This window comes from Amblyraja radiata, chromosome 8 (assembly GCF_010909765.2).
Source record: "Amblyraja radiata isolate CabotCenter1 chromosome 8, sAmbRad1.1.pri, whole genome shotgun sequence".
NCBI classification, from domain to species: domain Eukaryota; kingdom Metazoa; phylum Chordata; class Chondrichthyes; order Rajiformes; family Rajidae; genus Amblyraja; species Amblyraja radiata.
This window is the reverse complement of record NC_045963.1, coordinates 6,536,495-6,555,468: the sequence shown is the minus strand read 5'-3', so window position 1 is coordinate 6,555,468 and position 18,974 is coordinate 6,536,495. Positions and strand designations below refer to the sequence as shown.

At 48.3% G+C, this 18,974-nt stretch overlaps 1 protein-coding gene across 1 annotated transcript in view; it reads right to left on the bottom strand.

Annotated features, from left to right (window-relative positions):
- Positions 1-985: 985 nt before the first annotated feature.
- The window catches only part of syndig1 (synapse differentiation inducing 1), a 35,868-nt gene continuing 17,879 nt past the window's right edge, over positions 986-18,974 (bottom strand). The window contains exons 3-4 of the mRNA XM_033025002.1: positions 11,799-11,936; positions 986-1,145 (exon numbers count right to left, since the gene is read on the bottom strand). Of these exons, the coding sequence (XP_032880893.1) occupies positions 987-1,145; positions 11,799-11,936 (297 nt within the window). The 3' untranslated portion in view covers position 986. The remainder of the gene's footprint in view (positions 1,146-11,798; positions 11,937-18,974) is intronic.

Genomic DNA, 18,974 nt, shown 5'->3' with positions numbered 1-18,974 from the left:
ACACCTCAATAATGTCACCCCTCAGCCTCCTACACTCTGGAGAAAAGGTCCCAGCCTATCCAACCTGTCCCTGTAGCTCAAGCCCGCAAATCCAGGTAACATCCTGGTGAATGTCGGCACCCTCTCCAACTGATGACATCCTCCGTGTAGCTGGAGGGCCAGAACTGTACACAGTGCTCCCTCCAAGCGTGGTCTCACCAGCGGCTTGTACAGCTGCTTCAAGATGTCCCAACCTTTGCACTCAACTCCTTCCCTGATGAATTCAGGTGTGCCGAAAGCCATCCTCACCACCTTGCCCACGGACTCACCACTGGAGATGGGTGATCGGTGCCCCGGTGCCCCCCCCCCCCCCCCTCCCCGTGCCCATGCCACGGTTGGATATTAAAATATTGTTTGCAGGGCACCGGAGATATCTGCACGGTCGCACCAAGCCGAGATCCTGCAGTCCCGTTGCTGTTTTGGTTCATGCCCAATGTGGGTCTGAGTGGGGGACATTGTCTACCCTTCATTGTCTACCCTTCATCACCACAGTGATTGGTGGTGGTCGGAGGGGCCGTAGGCGCAGATTGGCAGCCACGCTTCCGTCAGTCTGCCCCAGGGCAGCTGTGGCTACAGAAGTAGCTTACCACCACCGAGTGTGATTGAGGAGTGAATGAATAATGCGATGTAAAGCGCCTTGAGTATTAGAAAGGCGCTATATAAATCCCATCCATTATTATTATTATTCATCCTCCCCTCCCCGCCCTCTGTCTGCCCGTCCTCCCCACCCGCCCAGGGACAGGCACCGATGGGTGGCATCACCACCATCATCTCAATATCCCCCCATCACCCCCCCCCCCCCTCCCCACCTGGGCCGAGACTCCCCCCCTCTCGATAGGCCCCACCACTCCCCTCCCTACAGGTAGCTGGCCATGGACAGGTAGGTGATGAGGGACCCTGGTGCCTGTCCCCTGGTGCTTGTCCCCTGGTGCCCCCCCGTCTCTCCACTACTGGTGGCTGGCCTTGGACAGGTAGGCGATGAGGGCTACGGCCACTCCCACGTAGATGCCGGTGCCGATGGTGATGGCCAACACGGCCAGGAAGAGTGCCCGGCGTGAGCTGGTGCTGGCCAGGTGGTAGTCACCCTTTGCCACCCCTTTGTTGGTCTGCAGCGGGGAGGGGGGGGGGGGGTGGGGTGGAGGAGGGGGGGGAGGGGGGAGAGAGAAAGGAAACATCAGTCACTGAGCAACAGCGGGTCACCAGCCATGGACCCTCACAACCGTGAACACGCCTCCCCGCTCCAACATTCCCCCCCTTCCAGGAATTGTCCCCCCCCCCCCGCCATTCCCTCTTCTCCCATTCCCGTCCGGCAGATGGTACAGGAGCTTGAAAGCACAACAAACCACACACCACCAGACTCAGGAACAGCTTCTTCCCCTCTGTGATCAGGCTTCTGAACGGTCCTTCCAGAAGCTAGGGTACTGTCCGATTCACCTCTACCCCATTGCGGACATTGGACTTTGTCTCTGGAACTGATGCGCTACAGTGTTGAGAATTATATTCTGCATTCTGTATCTTTCTCATGAGTGAAATAGTTGCCCCTGAGGTCCCTCTTAAATCTCACCCCTCCCACCTTCAGCTTGTACCCTCTAGTTTTAGAATCCGCTACCCCGGGAGAAAGACTGTGAGTGTACACTTTAACTAAGCCCCTCATTAGGCTTAGGTTTATTATTGTCACCTGGACTTTAGTAGCATGCTATTCAATCAGATCAGATATTACTACACATAAATACAATCAAGTCAAACACAGGTACTAGTGTCCACACTAGGAACCACAGTTGCTGGTTAATACACAAAATGCTGAATGGATAGAAAATTAGATTCATGGAAGGAAGCAGAGGGTGGTGGTGGAAGGTTGCTTCTCGGATTGGAAGCCTGTGACTAGTGGTGTGCCACAGGGTTCTGTGCTGGGCCAACTCGGGAGCTCCATGCCACGTAGTGTTCCGACCCTTCCCGATGCCGGAGTTTCGATCATCCCGACGAGAGGTCGCCAAATTATAGGAAAGATGTCAACAAAATAGAGAGAGTACAGAGGAGATTTACGAGAATGTTGCCTGGGTTTCAGCACCTAAGTTACAGCGAAAGGTTGAACAAGATAGGTCTTTATTCTTTGGAGCGCAGAAGGTTAAGGGGGGACTCGATAGAGGTCTTTAAACTTATGAGAGGGATAGACAGAGTTGACGTGGATAAGCTTTTTCCATTGAGAGTAGGGAAGATTCAAACAAGAGGACATGATTTGAGAATTAAGGGACAAAGGTTTAGGGGTAACATGAGGGGAACTTCTTTACTCAGAGAGTGGAGCTGTGTGGAATGAGCTTCCAGTGGAAGTGGTGGAGGCAGGTTCGTTTTTACCATTTTAAAATAAATTGGATAGGTATATGGACGGGAAAGGAATGGAGGGTTATGGTCTGAGTGCAGGTAGATGGGACTAGGTGAGAGTAAGTGTTCGGGAAGGACTAGAAGGGCCGAGATGGCCTGTTTCAGGTGCTGTAATTGTTATATAGGTCTTGAACAGCGGACCGTTGGCAGTGGCAAGTACCGCGGGTTCAGCCCCGACCACGGGTGAACAAAGAGGAAGATGACTGAACTTTATTGCCTTTTATCACAGTGAGGAATGTGGATTTCACTGTGGTGGGTGTTTATGTTAAATTCTATTTTATGTGGTTGTGTGTATTGTTGCTTTTCTCGCTTAGTATGGCTGTATGGTAACCCAAATGTCACTGTACCTTAATTGGTACATGTGACAATTAAATTGAATCTTGAATCTAGAATCTACTATTTGTCATAGAAACATAGAAACATAGAAATTAGGTGCAGGAGTAGGCCATTCGGCCCGACGAGCCTGCACCGCCATTCAATATGATCATGGCTGATCATCCAACTCAGTATCCTGTACCTGCCTTCTTTCCATACCCCCTGATACCTTTAGCCACAAGGGCCACATCTAACTCCCTCTTAAATATAGCCAATAAACTGTGGCCTCAACTACCTTCTGTGGTAGAGAATTCCACAGATTCACCACTCTCTGTGTAAAAAATGTTTTTCTCATCTCGGTCCTAAAAGACTTCCCCATTATCCTTAAACTGTGACCCCTTGTTCTGTTCACCGTAGGCGCTGAACATGATGCCAAGACCATCCCTATCTCGGAACAAAGAACTGCAGATGCTGGTTAAGAAACAAAATGGCCCAAAGTGCTGGAGTAACTCAGCAGGTTGGGTCAGGTCCCTGGAGAATATGGACAGGTGACGTTCCAGGTTGAAGCCCTTCTTCAGCCTATCCACCCTCTCCCTGGACCACATCACCCCGATCCTCGTACCCGACAAAGAGGCAGGCGTAGCTGGGGCCCATGCGTGTGCCCATAGCTACGCCTTGTGTTTGGAGGAAATGGGAGGAGTCAAACGTAAAGTTGTTGAGGGTGAGGACCAACTCCGCTAGGCGGAGGAGGGTGTCAGTGGCTGGGTATAGGTTGCTCCTCTGGTCGAGGAAGAACCGGAGGGCTTTGAGGCCATCCTGGTGGGGGATGGAGGTGTAGAGTGACTGGACATTCATGGTGAAGATGAGGGGGTGAGGGCCTAGAGAGAGATTGAGTATAGAAGTTGGGAGGTCATGTTGCAGTTGTATAAAATGTTGGTGAGCCCGCATTTAGAGTATTGTGTTCAGTTCTGGGCACCATATTATAGGAAAGATGTTGTCAAGCTGGAAAGGGTACAGAAAAGATTTACGAGGATGTTGCCAGGACTAGAAGGCCTGAGCTATAGGGAGAGGTTGAGTAGACTGGGACTCTATTCCTTGGAGCGCAGGAGGATGAGGGGTGATCTTATAGACATGTATAAAATCATGAGAGAAATAGATTGGGTAGATGAACTGAGTCTCTTGCCCAGAGTAGGTGAATCGAGGACCAGTGGACATAGGTTCAAGGTGAAGGGAAAATATTTAATTGAAATCTGAGGGATATCTTTTTCACACAAAGGGTGGTGGGTGTATGGAACAAGCTGCTAGAGGAGGTAGTGGGGCTGGGACTATCCCGACATTTAAGAATCAGTTAGATAGGACAGGTTTGGAGGGATATGGACCAAATGCAGGCAGGTGGGTCTAGTGTAGCTGGGACATGTTTGCCGGTGAGGGCAAGTTGGGCCGAAGAGCCTGTTTCCACACTGTATCACTCTATTTCTCTATCTCAGCAGGCCAGGCGGCATCTCTGGAAAACATGGCTAGGTGACGTTTTGGGTCAAAACCTTTCTTCTGACATTGTAGGGGGGAGAAGAAAGCTGGGAAATGCATCCGCCCACAACACCACCCCTGACAGTGTGTTCCGGGCTCTCATCTCTCACCCCACACATCTCCATTAAACTTTCCACCTCTCATCTTTTAGCTATGCCCTCTAGTGGTGGATATTTCCACCTTGGGGAAAAAAGGTTCTGAATGTCTACCCTAACCAACATGGCATTCCAAGTCTTGTACTCAATAAGAGTCTCAGGATCTTGACCCGAAACATCCCCTATCCATGTTCTCCACAGATGCTGCCTGTCCCACTGAGGTACTCCAGCACTTTGTGAAACGTCACCTATCCAAGTTCTCCACAGATGCTGCCTGACCCGCTGAGTTACTCCAGCACTTTGTGAAACGTCACCTATCCATGTTCTCCACAGATGCTGCCTGACCCGCTGAGTTACTCCAGCACTTTGTGAAACGTCACCTATCCATGTTCTCCAGAGATGCTGCCTGACCCGCTGAGTTACTCCAGCACTTTGTGAAACGTCACCTATCCATGTTCTCCAGAGATACTGCCTGACCCACTGAGTTACTCCAGCACTCTGTGAAACGTCACCTATCCATGTTCTCCACAGATGATGCCTGGCTTGCTGAGTTACTCCAGCACTCTGTGTCTTGTTTTGTAAACCAGCATCTGCAGTTGTTTGTATCCACATGCCAACTCGTGTACTCAATGCCTTGGCCTCTGAAGGCAAGCCTGCTGAATGCTTCCTTAACTACCATACCCTTCTGATCCTGCGAACGCTCTTCCTCGGAGAGCAGTGAAAGTGGAGTCTGATTGCGCGGGGCAGATACTTGGTTAACTCGGGCTGAACGATGATCACCAGTAGTTGCTGATTTTACAATCAGAAGCTGTTAAGGAGCAGAGACATTGGTGTGTTTGTACGTTTGTAAGGACACTAGCCCCATGTTGAAGTCAGTGAGTCATCCAGCAGGCAAACAGGTCCTTCGGCCCAACTCGTCCACGCCAGCCGACACATCCCGTGGTCACACCTACTCACGTTTGGCCCATATCCTTCTAAACCTTTCCTCTCCATGTACATGTCCTAGAGTCTTTCTAATGTTGTTTTAATACCAGCCTCAACTACCTCCTCTGGCAGCTCGTTCCATACACTCAGCACTCTGTGTGTGTAAGTGTTGCCCCACAGGCTCCTATTAAATCTTTCCCCTCTCACCTTAAACCTATGTGCTCTAGATCTTGATTCCGTTACTCTGCGGAAAAATACTTTGTGGATCCACCCTATCTATTCCCCTCATGACCTCCATAACACCCCTCATCCCCCTGAGCTGCAAGGAATACAGTCCTAACTTCCCAACCTCTCCTACATAGCTCACACCCTCGTCCTGGCAACATCCTCGTGAATCTTCCCTGCGCTCACTCCAGTGTTATGGCAGCCCGTCATATTCTCATTGACTGTATTCACTGGAGTTTAGAATGATGAGAGGGAATCTTATAGAAACGTATAAAATTATAAAAGGACTGGACAAGCTAGATGCAGGAAAAATGTTCCCAATGTTGGGTGAGTCCGGAACCAGGGGCCACAGTCTAAGAACAGAGGGGAGGCCATTTAAGACTGAGGTGAGAAAAAACGTTTTCACCCAGAGAGTTGTGAATTTGTGGAATTCTCTGCCGCAGAGGGCAATGAAGCGCAATTCAATGGATGGATTTAAAAGAGAGTTAGAAACATAGAAAAAAGCTGCAGGAGGAGGCCATTCGTCCCTTTGAGCCAGCACCGCCATTCATTGTGATCATGGCTGATCGTCCCCAATCAATAACCCATTAGATAGAGCTCTAGGGGCTGGTGGAATCAAGGGATATGGGGAGAAGGCAGGCACGGGTTATTGATTGGGGATGATCAGCCATGATCATATTGAATGGCGGTGCAGGCTCGAAGGGCCAAATGGCCTCCTCCTGCACCTATTTTCTATGTTTCTATTTTTGTTTCCTTGCAGAGAAGTTAGGAAAGATTGGAGACTGCTTGGCTGATGGCACCCTTTAATCTCACTGAAAGCCCAGACAATAAACTTCCCCAACAGACTACATCCCTCAGCTCCCCAGCTCCTCCTCATCGAGCACACGCCAACTCTTCACAGCACTCGCACTGTTGCGATGAAATGTGGAGGGGTTCTTAGCAACCGTGTCCGTAACCAGGCAACAGACGTATAAGTAATTCAGCAGATAATGAAGGAGTGCGGATTTAAGTGATTGTAGTCTTTTCCCAAGACATTTGATTTGTTTCCCTGGTGAAGGAGTCTTGGACCGACATCTACATTTTGACTGGGTTATTTTAACTTTGCAAAGCCCGTCTGCCCACCAGATCGATGAGCAGACAGGTGGGATGTTGCAGCGTCCACAGTCAACATCTTCAGCCCACGCCAAGTCTCGACCAAGAGCAGTGTGGAACAGCAGCGGACTGGGTCTAAAAATATTGGTTGCCAGGAGACAATGGAGGCCCACTTCATCAGGGGCCCACTTGATATAGGGGGCCCACTTCATCAGGGGCCCACTTGCCATCGGGCAAGCTGACACCCTGGCCAGTCCGCCACTGAGTGTGGAACAATCCAGCACAGGAACAGGCCCTTCGGCCCACACTCCCCTAGGCTCCAGGGGTAGACGTGGGGATCAATAGGATACGATACGATAGAACTTTATTTATCCCACGATGCAAACTGATCTGCCAATAGTCATAAAACTCAAGATACATGAAATTAAAGTGACGAGTGGAAAGGATTGGGGATGTGCAACGATTGGGCGGGGGGGGGGGGGGGGGGAGTCAGTCTCAGTCTCAGTCTCAGTCTCCCCCACGACAGAAGGGGCAGGAGTTGTACAGTTTGATAGCCACAGGGAAGAAGGATCTCCTGTGGCGTTCTGTGCTGCATCTTGGTGGAACCAGTCTGTTGCTGAAGGTGCTCCTCAGGTTGACCAGTGTGTCATGGAGGGGGTGAGCTGTATTGTCCGGGATGCTCCGCAGTTTGAGGAGCATCCCAAAGCAAGAGGCACCCCACCCCATAGGCCCCAAGCCACCGTTCTGGAGGGAGGGACTGGTCCGTCACAGAAAGCTACTTACATTCGTACAGCAGGGAAACAGGCCCTTCAGCCCAACGCATCCATGCTGACCAAGATGCCCCATCTAAGCGAGATCCATTTGCCCACATTTCCGTCTGTATCTCTCCAAATTGGATCCAAGATGGCGCCCATCCCAGGTGACTCTTTGTGTGCTGGTCCCTGAAGTGGATCTGCAATCACGCATTGCGATCGCTCCACTCTTTGAAACCTCTACTCCAACAGCAACATTTCAACATTTCATGTACCCCACCCAGTCAAAACAGGCTGAGGAGGTAGCGGAATCTAGGGTACCATTTCCTTGAACAACTGCACACATGACAGTGTTTTGAGGAACATTTTCTTGACATTGGAAACTAGGCGATCGACATTATAGACAATAGACAATAGGTGCAGGAGTAGGCCATTCGGCCCTTCAAGCCAGCACCACCATTCAATGTGATCATGGCTGATCGTCCACAATCAGTACCCCGTTCCTGCCTTCTCCCCATATCCCCTGACTCCGCTATCTTTAAGAGCCCTATCTAGCTCTCTCTTGAAAGCATCCAGAGAACCTGCCTCCACCGCACTCTGAGGCAGAGAATTCCACAGACATTCCCTTTATCCTGTATCTGTTGTACACTGTAAATGGCTCGATTGTAATCATGTATTGTCTATCCACTGACTGGTTAGTATGTAACAGAAGCTTTTCACTGTACCTCAGTAGACATGACAATAAACTAAACGCAACTAAATCTTTCCTATCCATGAGCCTGTCCAAATGTGTTTTAAATGTTGTTATAGTACCTGCCTCAACTAACCTCCTCTGGCAGCTCGTTCCATAAACCACCACCCTCTGAGTGAAAAGGTAGTCCCTCAGGTTACAATTAAATCTGCCCCTCTCACCTTAAACCTATGCCCTCTGGTTCTTGATTCCCCTGGGTATCTCTGGGTAAAAGACTGTGCCTTCATCCTATCTGTTCCCCTCGTGATTTTATACCTCTCTATGAAATCACCACTCATCCACCTGCGCTTCAAGAAATAAAGCTCTCCCTGTAGTTCAGGCCCTTGAGTCCTGGTGACATCCTCGTAAATCTTCTCTGTATCCGTTCCAGCTTCATGACCTTCATCAGTCAGGGAACTCAGAACCTTGACTGAGGAAGGCCAATGTGCTGAAAACCTTCTTGACTGCCCCATGTCTATCTGTGACGCCACTTTCAATGAACTATGCACCAGCACTCCTAGATCCCTCTGCTCGGCAACACTCCAGACCCTGTGTAGGTCCTGCCCATGTTAGACTTCCCAAAATACAACACCTTACACTTATCTGCATTAAACTCCATCAACCATTCCTCAGCCCACCTGGCCGGTCGATCAAGTTGAATTTTTGACAACTGCCTTCGCGATGTATGACGGCACTGAGTTTAGTAGATGGCAATGTTCCCAGTGTTGGGCGAGTCCAGAACAAGGGGCCACAGTCTTAGAATAAAGGGGAGCTCATTTAAGACTGAGGTGAGAAAAAAACTTTTTCACCCACAGAGTTGTGAATTTGTGGAATTCCCTGCCACAGAGGGCGGTGGAGGCCAAATCACTGGATGGATTTAAGGGAGAGTTAGATAGAGCTCTAGGGGCTAGTGGAATCAAGGGATATTGGCTATATTTAAGAGGGAGTTAGATGTGGCCCTTGTGGCTAAAGGGATCAGGGGGTATGGAGAGAAGGCAGGTACGGGATACTGAGTTGGATGATCAGCCATGATCATATTGAATGGCGGTGCAGGCTCGAAGGGCCGAATGGCCTACTCCTGCACCTATTTTCTATGTATCTATGTATCTATGATATGGGGAGAAGGCAGGCACGGGTTATTGATAGGGGACGATCAGCCATGATCACAATGAATGGCGGTGCTGGCTCGAAGGGCCGAATGACCTCCTCCTGCACCTATTTTCTATATTTCTATGGCAGATTGCCCAGTTTGTGCCTCTAGCCCAGACCCTGGAGTACTGGCATCATTCTCTCTGCATCTTTTGTATTTTAATGACAGTCGTAACCTGCGGGAAGATGGAGCACCCTGGGCAGGGTGAGCACAGCCCCCGTGGACAGTGAAAGGTCGGCCAGAAGCAGACACCTCTTGCAATGAGGATATGAGTAGCAGGTTTATTGCCCCAGCCTATTGTGAGCTGTGGAGGAGACTGCATTGTGCAGGTTTGAGTCTATCACACCATGGTCTATCACACATGAGTGGTCACACGTGTCAATGTCGGGAGACCTGCTTAGGAAGCAAACGTCAGAATCCTGGGAATTCCCAAAGGGACACCGAAGAAGGGTCTCGAACGGAGACCAGCATCTGCAGTTCCTTCCTACACAAGGCAATGCAGTGTTCTGGAAATCTGGGAAGAGTTCCACCAGTACTTTTGTGTTTTGGTTTGTGAACCAGCGCCTGCAGTTCCTCGTGTAATGGTAACACTGGTGCTCCGTGGTATGTGGAGTTGGCAAACATTGACAGAGGCACTCATTCTACCGCACTGTGTGTGTGGGACTGCAGCCCAAGGTGATTATCTGTAATGAGACTCTGCTGACTGTCTGCATGTTGCCCACACATTCCTCCCCCCCCCCCACAGTCAGTGCTGGGCAGCCTTCCACAGTCACTGCTCTGCCTCTACTCTGGAAACACATCCTGGAAAACCCTTGCTGCAAGAACAAAGTGCCGCAGGATCGAAAGCACAAAGCATGAACTGTAGGCAGGAACTGCAGGTGCTGGTCTGCACCGAGGAGAGACACACAATGCTGGAGTAACTCAGCGGGACAGGCAGCATCTCAGGAGAGAAGGAATGGGTGACGTTTTATAACCATATAACCATATAACAATTACAGCACGAAAACAGGCCATCTCGGCCCTTCTCACCTAGTCCCATCTACCTGCACTCAGACCATAACCATAACCCTCCATTCCTTTCCCGTCCATATACCTATGTGGTCAGTATGGTCAGTGGTGGGTGTGGTGGTCAGTGTGGGTCCGTGTGGGTCCGTGTGGGTCCGTGTGGGTCCGTGTGGGTCAGTGGTGGGTGTGCGGGTCAGTGCGGGTCAGTGCGGGTCAGTGCGGGTCAGTGCGGGTCAGTGCAAGGCAAGGCAAGTTTATTTGTATAGCACCTTTCAACAACAAGGTAATTCAAAGTGCTTTACATAAAACATTAAAAGCATTGGAAAGAAACACATATAAAATGACATTTAGATGTAAAACGATTATTAGATTATTCAGATAAAATAATTACAAAATTAAAAGCAATCAAATAAAATATTTAAAACAGAATAAAACCAGGAATAGAAGTTACAGTGCAGTATAGGTAATTAATAAATTGTATTGTTTACTGAAAGGCAGCGGCAAACAGAAAAGTCTTCAGTCTAGATTTAAAAGAGCTGAGAGTTGCAGCAGACCTGCAGTTTTCTGGGAGTTTGTTCCAGATATGTGGTGCATAAAAACTAAATGCTGCCTCTCCATGTTTAGTTCTGACTCTGGGGACACAGAGCAGACCTGTCCCAGACGATCTGAGAGGTCTGGGTGGTTCGTAGCTAAGCAGAAGATCAGAAATGTATTTTGGCCCTAAACCATTCAGTGCTTTGTAAACCAACAGTAGTATTTTGAAATCAATTCTTTGACAGACAGGAAGCCAGTGTAAAGACCTCAGAACTGGAGTAATGTGATCTACTTTTTTGGTCTTAGTGAGGACTCAAGCAGCAGCATTCTGAATTAACTGCAGCTGTCTGATCGACTTTTTAGGGAGACCTGTAAAGACACTGTTACAGTAGTCGAGCCTGCTGAAGATAAATGCATGGACAAGTTTTTCCAAATCCTGCTGAGACATAAGTCCTTTAATCCTTGATATATTCTTTAGGTGATAGTAGGCTGACTTTGTGACTGTTTTTATGTGGCTGTTGAAGTTCAGGTCTGAGTCCATGACTACTCCTAAGTTTCTGGCTTGGTTTGTTGTTTTTAGCATTACCATTTGAAGCTGGGTGCTAACTTTTAACCGTTAAAAACAATTATTTCAGTTTTCTCTTTGTTTAATTGGAGAAAATTCTGGTTCATCCAATCGTTGATTTGCTCAATGCATCTACTCCGTGCTTGTATTGGGCTATAGTCTCCTGGTGATATTGTTATGTAGATTTGTGTGTCGTCTGCGTAACTATGGTAACATATTTTGATGTTTTTCATGATCTGAGCCAGTGGAAGCATGTAGATGTTAAACAGAAGAGGCCCCAGAATAGAGCCCTGGGGAACTCCACATGTAATTTTTGCACGCTCAGATGTGTAATTACCTATAGACACAAAGTAGCCCCTGTCCTTCAAGTAGGATTCAAACCAGTTCAGTGCGGGTCAGTGCGGGTCAGTGTGGTCAGTATGGTCAGTGTGGTCAGTGGTGCATTGACCATAGGTCTGGGACCTACCTCGTGTGATAGGTAGAAGGCAGCGATACCCAGCGGCAAGAAGCAGCAGAGCATGGAGAAGACGCTGAGGCCCAGGTGGTCCTTGGGCGGGAGCGTGAGGAAGTTGTCTTCACTCTCTGTGTCGCTGGAATACTCGCTCTGCACAGGGTGAGGGAGAGGCAGGTTAGCAGCTGCAGCTCTCCACAACTATAACACACACACACACACACACTGCTGCATGACACCAGCAGCAACAAATGGATGGACCAACACACAGACACAACACAGCAACCAGCTACTCCATCAGAGGTGCAAAGGGACTTACGAGTGGTGGTGCAGCACTCCCAAATAGTTAATTTGCAAGTCAAATCGGTAGTAAGGACGGCAAATGCTATGTTAAGGGCCTGTCCCACTTACGCGACCTTGGCTCGCAAATTACGCGACCTCGCGCGGAGGGGTATGGAGTTGTGTGGGGCTGGTCGTGACATCGTGCGGGGCTCCGAAATTCTTGCAGTGAACGAAATCTTCGCGCGCCAACGGCCTGTCGGCCCGCGTACGCTCGCAGGCGCATTGCGGTCGTACTCAGCGTCTTGACGTCGTATGCAGCGTCTTGGCGGCGTACGCCTAGCGCGTGGCGTTGCGTGATGACGTCACCGCCCGACGCCATGCCGCGCCCAAATTCAGTCGGCCCGCCTCCTGCCCAGCTGATTTGTAAGCATGAGGGCTGCTGCTAACAGAAGTCTCTGTTGCTGTTGCTGTTGCAGTCTGCATCTCTTCCATGATGATCATGGAATAGCAGCCAGCAACCCCCCTTTATATGCGTAAATGACGTCACGCGCCAACTTAGCGCCAACTTCGCGCGACCTCCGCGCCAAACGCACGCAATCGCATGCAAGTGGGACAGGCCCTTTAGCAAATGCAATGGTCAGACCGCATTTGGAGTACTGTGAGCAGTTTTGGGCCACACATCTGAGGAAGAATGTGCTGGCGCTGGAGAGGTTCCAGAGGAGGCTTACGAGAATGATCCCAAGAATGATTGGGTTAACATACCAAAACAGAACACAAAACTCCAAGTGCGGCCTCATCAATGCTGGAGCCAGGATATTGACCCCAGCACCTCCTTCGTCACAGCGAGTGGGACCTCATTGAAACTTACTGAATAGTGAAAGGCTTGGATAGGGGGGATGTGGAGAGGATGTGGGAGAGTCTAGGACCAGAGGCCACAGCTTAAGAATTATAGGACACACATTTAGAAAGGAGATGAGGAGGAATTTCTTCAGTCAGAGGGTGGTGAATCTGTGGAATTCATTGCCACAGAAGGCTGTGGAGGTCAAGGCAATGGATATTTTTAAGGCAGAGACTGGCAGATTTGATTAGTGCGGGTGTCAGGGGTTATGGGTAGAAGGCAGGAGAATGGGATTCAGAGGGAACGATAGATCAGCCATGATTGAATGGCGGAGTAGACTTGAAAGGCCGAATGGCCTAATTCTGCTCCTAGAAATGATGTACTTGTGTACCAACTCAATGGATGAGATAGAAGTCAAGGGTCAAGAATGAAGAGCGAAGACTATCGTCGAGACTCAAGAGTGTTTTGGGTCTTGAGGATGTTGCCAGGATTCGAGGGCCTGAGCCATAGTGAGAGGTTGAGCAGGCTAGGAATTGATTCTTTGGAGCCCAGGTGTTTGAGGGAAGACCTTATAGAGGTGTAAAAATCATGAGAGGAATAGATAGGGTGAATGCACGGTCTTTTTCCCAGGGTAGGGGATTCTAAAACTAGAGGGCATTGGTTTAGGGTGAGAGGGGAGAGATTTAAGAGGGACATCAGGAGCAATCTTTTCACTCAGAGGGGTAGTCAGTGTGTGTAATAAGTGGCCAGAGGAAGCTTCACAAGCGGAGACCATTACCCGTGTGAACAGATAGGTGGAAAGGAAGGGTTTGGAAAGATATGGGCCAAACGCAGGTGAATGGGACTAAGCCACCTGGTCAGCATGGACAAGGTGCGGCCGAATGTCTTGTTTCCCTGCTGTACAGATCATTGATTAAGAGCTGGCTGTCGGTGTGGGGGCATGTGATGTGTCGAACCCTAGAGGAAAGACAGTTGCAAACGTTACCCAGAGGAATGTGAAAATATATTTATATATAGGTGGGTGGGCGGCTGGTTAGATAGACATATAGACAGATAGACGTGAACAGACAGACAGACAGACGGACAGACGGACAGACGGACAGACAGACAGACAGATAGACAGATAGTACAGCATGGAAATAGGCCATTCGGCCCACCTTGTCCATGCTGACCTGCATTTGGCCCATATCGCACTAAACCCTTCCTATCCATATATCTACCTCCCTACCATGAGTGTTTGTGAGCAACAGTGAGAGATCGGCATTGGTGGAGTGCCCAGGAAGGCCTAGGACAAGACCACACTGTTGGCATCGGGGCACACTAGCAGTTTGACCCTCTTTGTGCCTGTCCCACAGGGTCACTCTAGCTGAAGATTAGTAGACACAAGGAACTGCAGATGCTGTTTTAGTGATGCTGACAAATGTGCTGGAGTACTGTGCAGCGGGTCAGGCAGCATCTCTGGAGAACATGGATAGGTGACGTTTCAGATCGGGACCCTTCTTTTGACGGATGGAGTAAGGAAAAGAAAACTGGAAGAAAGTACAGGCAGGACAAAGCCTGGCGAGTGATAGGAGAATACGGGTGGGGGGGGGGGGGGGGGGGTGGGTGGGGAGAGTAATTGATAGGCAGATGATTGGAAAAATTCCAGAGATGAAATAAGGATTGAAGTGTGGGAATAAAGGGGGCTTTCTCTGGTTGGCTGCCAGTGACTAGCGGAGTTCCGCTGGGCTCGGTGCTGGGGCCGCTACTCTTCACGTTGTATATTAATGATTTGGACGAGGGGATTGAAGGCTTTGTGGCCAAGTTTACGGATGATATGAACATAGATGGAGGGGCAGGTAGTGTAGAGAAAGCAGGGACTCTGCAGAAGGACTTGGGCAGGTTGGGAGAGTGGGCAGAGAAGTGGCAGATGGAATACAGTGTAGCAAAGTGTGGAGTCTTGCATTTTGGTGGAAGGAATAAAGGCGTAGACTATTTTCTAAATGGGGGGGAAGATTCAGAAATCACAAGTGCAAAGGGGCTCGCGAATGCTGGTGCAGGATTTCCCAAAAGTTAATTTGCAATCATTTGGAATGCATTGCCACAGAGGGCTGTGGAGGCCAAGTCAATGGCTATTTTTAAGGCAGAGATAGATAGACTCTTGATTACTTACGGGTATCAGGGGTTATGGGGAAGAAAGGCAGGGGAATGGGGTTGAGAAGGAAAGATAGATCAGCCATGATTGAATGACGGAGTAGACTCGATGGGCCGAATGGTCTACTACTGCTCCTATGACTTGTGAACACATGAGTTGCAAATTGTGAAGCTAGAGGAAGGAATGTAGGTGGAAGGGGAGGGGGTGGAAAATGGTGTGGGTTCAGGTGGGACACAGGGGGGGGGGGGGGAAGAGGGTGCGGGAGGTGAGGGTTGGGGTTAGTTACATAAAACTGGTCAATTCAATGATCACACCGCTGGGCTGTAATCTGCCCATGTGGAATATGAAGTGTTGTTCCTCTGGTTTGCGTGTGGCCCACTGCACTTTGGCAAAGTTGGAGGCCCAGGACAGAAAGGGCACGGTGGGAATGGGAGTTAAAATAGTAAGATTAAATGAGAATTTACCAGTTTGAAGTTTGATCTGTATTTTATGAGGAGTTACGATGAGGGATTACGTGAAGAACCCGCTCAGCACGCATGCGCGGCATACTTCAAAGCAGCGGTGTGGAATCACAGATAGACACAGTTATTGAAGTAAACATAGTAAAGACAAGGAGACATCAGTTTATCAATTTGACCCATATTATTGAGGGTGGGCGTGGAGGGCACGTAATCCCTCAACGTTACTCCTCATAAAATACAGATCAAACTTCAAACTGGTAAGTTCTCGTTTAATCTTACTATTTTACTTCGGAGTCACGTGAGTGACTACGTGAAGATTTCAAAGCTCTGTGATTTCAAACCGTGTAACAGTTATTACTTCACTCACTACCGAAGTCCTTGAGGGAGGAAGTGTGTTATCGTAATCAACCAATGAATCTGTTTAAGAAAAACAAAACGGTATTTATTAACAATAACAACAAAAAATAATGCTCCCCCGGGCTTAAATTAAATATTTGCAGTCTGTAAAATTGTTTCTGCAAATAACACAGGTTTTGCCAACGGCTTGTGATAAAAAGTTCTGAACGTGGTTTCCCTCGACCATCCTGCTGTAGCCAGGATGTGGTCCATCGGCACGTTCATTCTTTCCGCCGTTGATGTGGATGCTGCCCTGGTGGAGTGAGATTTATACAAGTTAGTGTCAATCCCGGCAGCTTTTAGTACCTGCTTGAGCCATCTCGAAATGGTTTGGCTCGTCACCCGACCATGAGGTTTTTTATGACTGACCCACAAGGCGTTTTCACTCCCTCGAATATTGTTAGTTGTGTCTATATAGGACAGTAGGTGGGTCATGACACATAACCGTGGTTCTGGTGGGTAAGCCCGGAATACCACGACTGGACTTGGTGTTCCTGGCCTGCTCTGTTTGATCAGTCCCTGGATCACAAACGAGATCTGGTCTGGAGCTGTAATCATGTTGTCCAGTCGTAATCGATGTAGAGACTGGACCCTCTGTGCGGATACAAGTGCCATTAACATGAGCGTTTTGAGTGTCAATTGTTCCAGGCTGAGGGATCTGGCTGGTGGCCATCCCCTGAGGTAAGTCAGGACCACACTGACATCCCATATATGGGTGTACCTTGGTCTTGGGGGATTGGTATTATAAATGCCTTTCATTAATTTTACCACCAGCGGGTGAGATCCCATGGCCTGTTGTCCTGGTGCTAGTGTTAAGTAGGCAGACTGGGCACTTTTCGCTGTGTTGATGGCACTGTAGCTGAGTCCTTCTTCGTAGTGAAGTTTGGCCAGGAATTCCAGTACGTTGGTGACTGATGCAGTTGTGTAGGTGGTCCCTGTATCGAGTCAGTACTTTTCCCATTTTTTGATACTGGTCAAGTACTGTTTTTTAGTAGATGTTCGGAGGGATGCTGACATGGTGTCGACGGTTTGTTCTGATAATCCCAGTCCCAGCAATGGTCTGTTCAGAATCTGCAACCCAGGAGTTTGATTTTTTCATGGCATGGGTGGCTTATGCCTGACACTGGGTGTTTTAATAACTCTGGGTCACTGGGAAATATCATCGGAGTTTCAACAACCATGTCATGGAGTATGGCTGCGTAGGCCAGTCGGGTGCTATCAAAATACCTGAAGCAGAGTCCATTTGTATTTTGCGTAGTACCCGACTAATGAGGCAGAAGGGAGGAAATGCATAGAAGAAGAAATTTCCCCAATCCAGCGCGAACGCATCTACCGCTGCTGCCTCAGGGTCTGGTTCCCAAGCGACATACATAGGTACCTGGTGATTTAGCCTTGATGCGAATAAATCGATATCTGGCGTGCCATATTGCTTGACAATTTTTGCAAATATTTTGGGGTTTAACATCCATTCGATGTTGTCATTAAATTTACGTGACCTGGTGTCTGCCACTGTATTTAGCTTACCTGGTAGGTAAGTTGCTGATAGCCAAATATGTCTTTCGACACACCATTGCCAAATTGTGTTAACCAACTTGTCGCATGATAACGATTTTATGCCGCCCATATGGTTAATGTAGGCCACCACCGTAGTATTATCTATTTGTAACCGAACATGCAAGTGATGCATATTTGCTGCATATGCTTTTAAACCATAGAAGGCACCCAACATCTCTAGATAATTTATGCCCAGTGTAGTAATGACGACTCAGGGTTAGTCCATCTACCACCTGTGCTGGATATGGCGTTAGTTGCTCCCCAGCCTTGAGCACTGGCATCTGTTTGGATAATTAACGTAGGGTTAGTGACGATAATAGGGCTGAAAGTATGCCAAACGTTTTTTGCCCACCACTGTAGTTCTGATATTGCTTCAGTGGGTAACTTCATGACACGATCATAATGACCTGCATGTCGTTTTAGTGCCTGTACCTTTGCTCTTTGTAAGTTTTGATAGTGCAAAGGTCCGAATTGCGTAGCCGGAAATGCTGCTACCATTTCCCCAATTACTCTTGCTACTTGTCGAATAGTTGGTCGTTCGTTGACCATTAGATTGTTGCATGATTGTGCCAATGCAACTGTTTTGTCTCTTGGCAAAGTTACAGTCAATTGGACTGAATTAATTGTGAAGCCCAAGTAGTCCATAGTTGTGGATGGCTTCAACTTAGATTTATCTGGATGTAAGACAAATCCCAGGGTTTCGAACAACTGTTTGGTAGCTGATACAGCTGACATAGTCAATTCCATGGTTTTGCCTACTATTAAGATATCATCAAGATATGCCATGACAATATGTTTTTGTCTTCTTAATATTGCCAAGGCTGGTTTTAGTATCTTGGTGAATAATCTTGGGGCTGATGTTAACCCATTGGGTAACGCTTTAAACTGCCATTGTTGCCCCATCCAGGTAAACTTCAGGTATCTGCGATGATCCTTGTGAATAGGTACTGAATAGTAAGCATCTTTAAGATCAATGCTTGCCATGTAGTATCCTTTGGAAATTAGTTGTTTGGCAGTAACAAACGTTTCCATTTTGAAATGTATATACTTAATAAACATTTTTAGTGAAGTTAAGTCAATGATGATGCGACATCCACCATCTTTTTTGGGTTTAGTGAATATATTTGATACGAATTGCAAGGGTTCAGGTTTTCCCATGATACCCTTTGTAATTAGTCTCACCAGTTCAGCTTGTCCCTCTTGTTTCTTTAACGGAGAGGGGAAAAATACCCTCTGGGGTGAATGTTGACCTGGTGGCAATTTTTCTAGTATGAACTGTATTTGTATCCACTAATGCCATTGAGTATATACTGATCTTGTGACAGACTCCCATGTGTTAGTATTACTCTATATACTGGTAGGAACCAGACCCACCTACCTCCATGGTTATGGGTATTTCCTCATGGTTCCCGCCGGTCCAACGAGGCTTGCGTGTTGTCTGACGTGGTGTTGACGTTGGGGGGTGGCACATTTTCCATGGGGTCCGCTCTGGGCCCTGGTCTAAAAAAGACTTACGGTGATAGAAT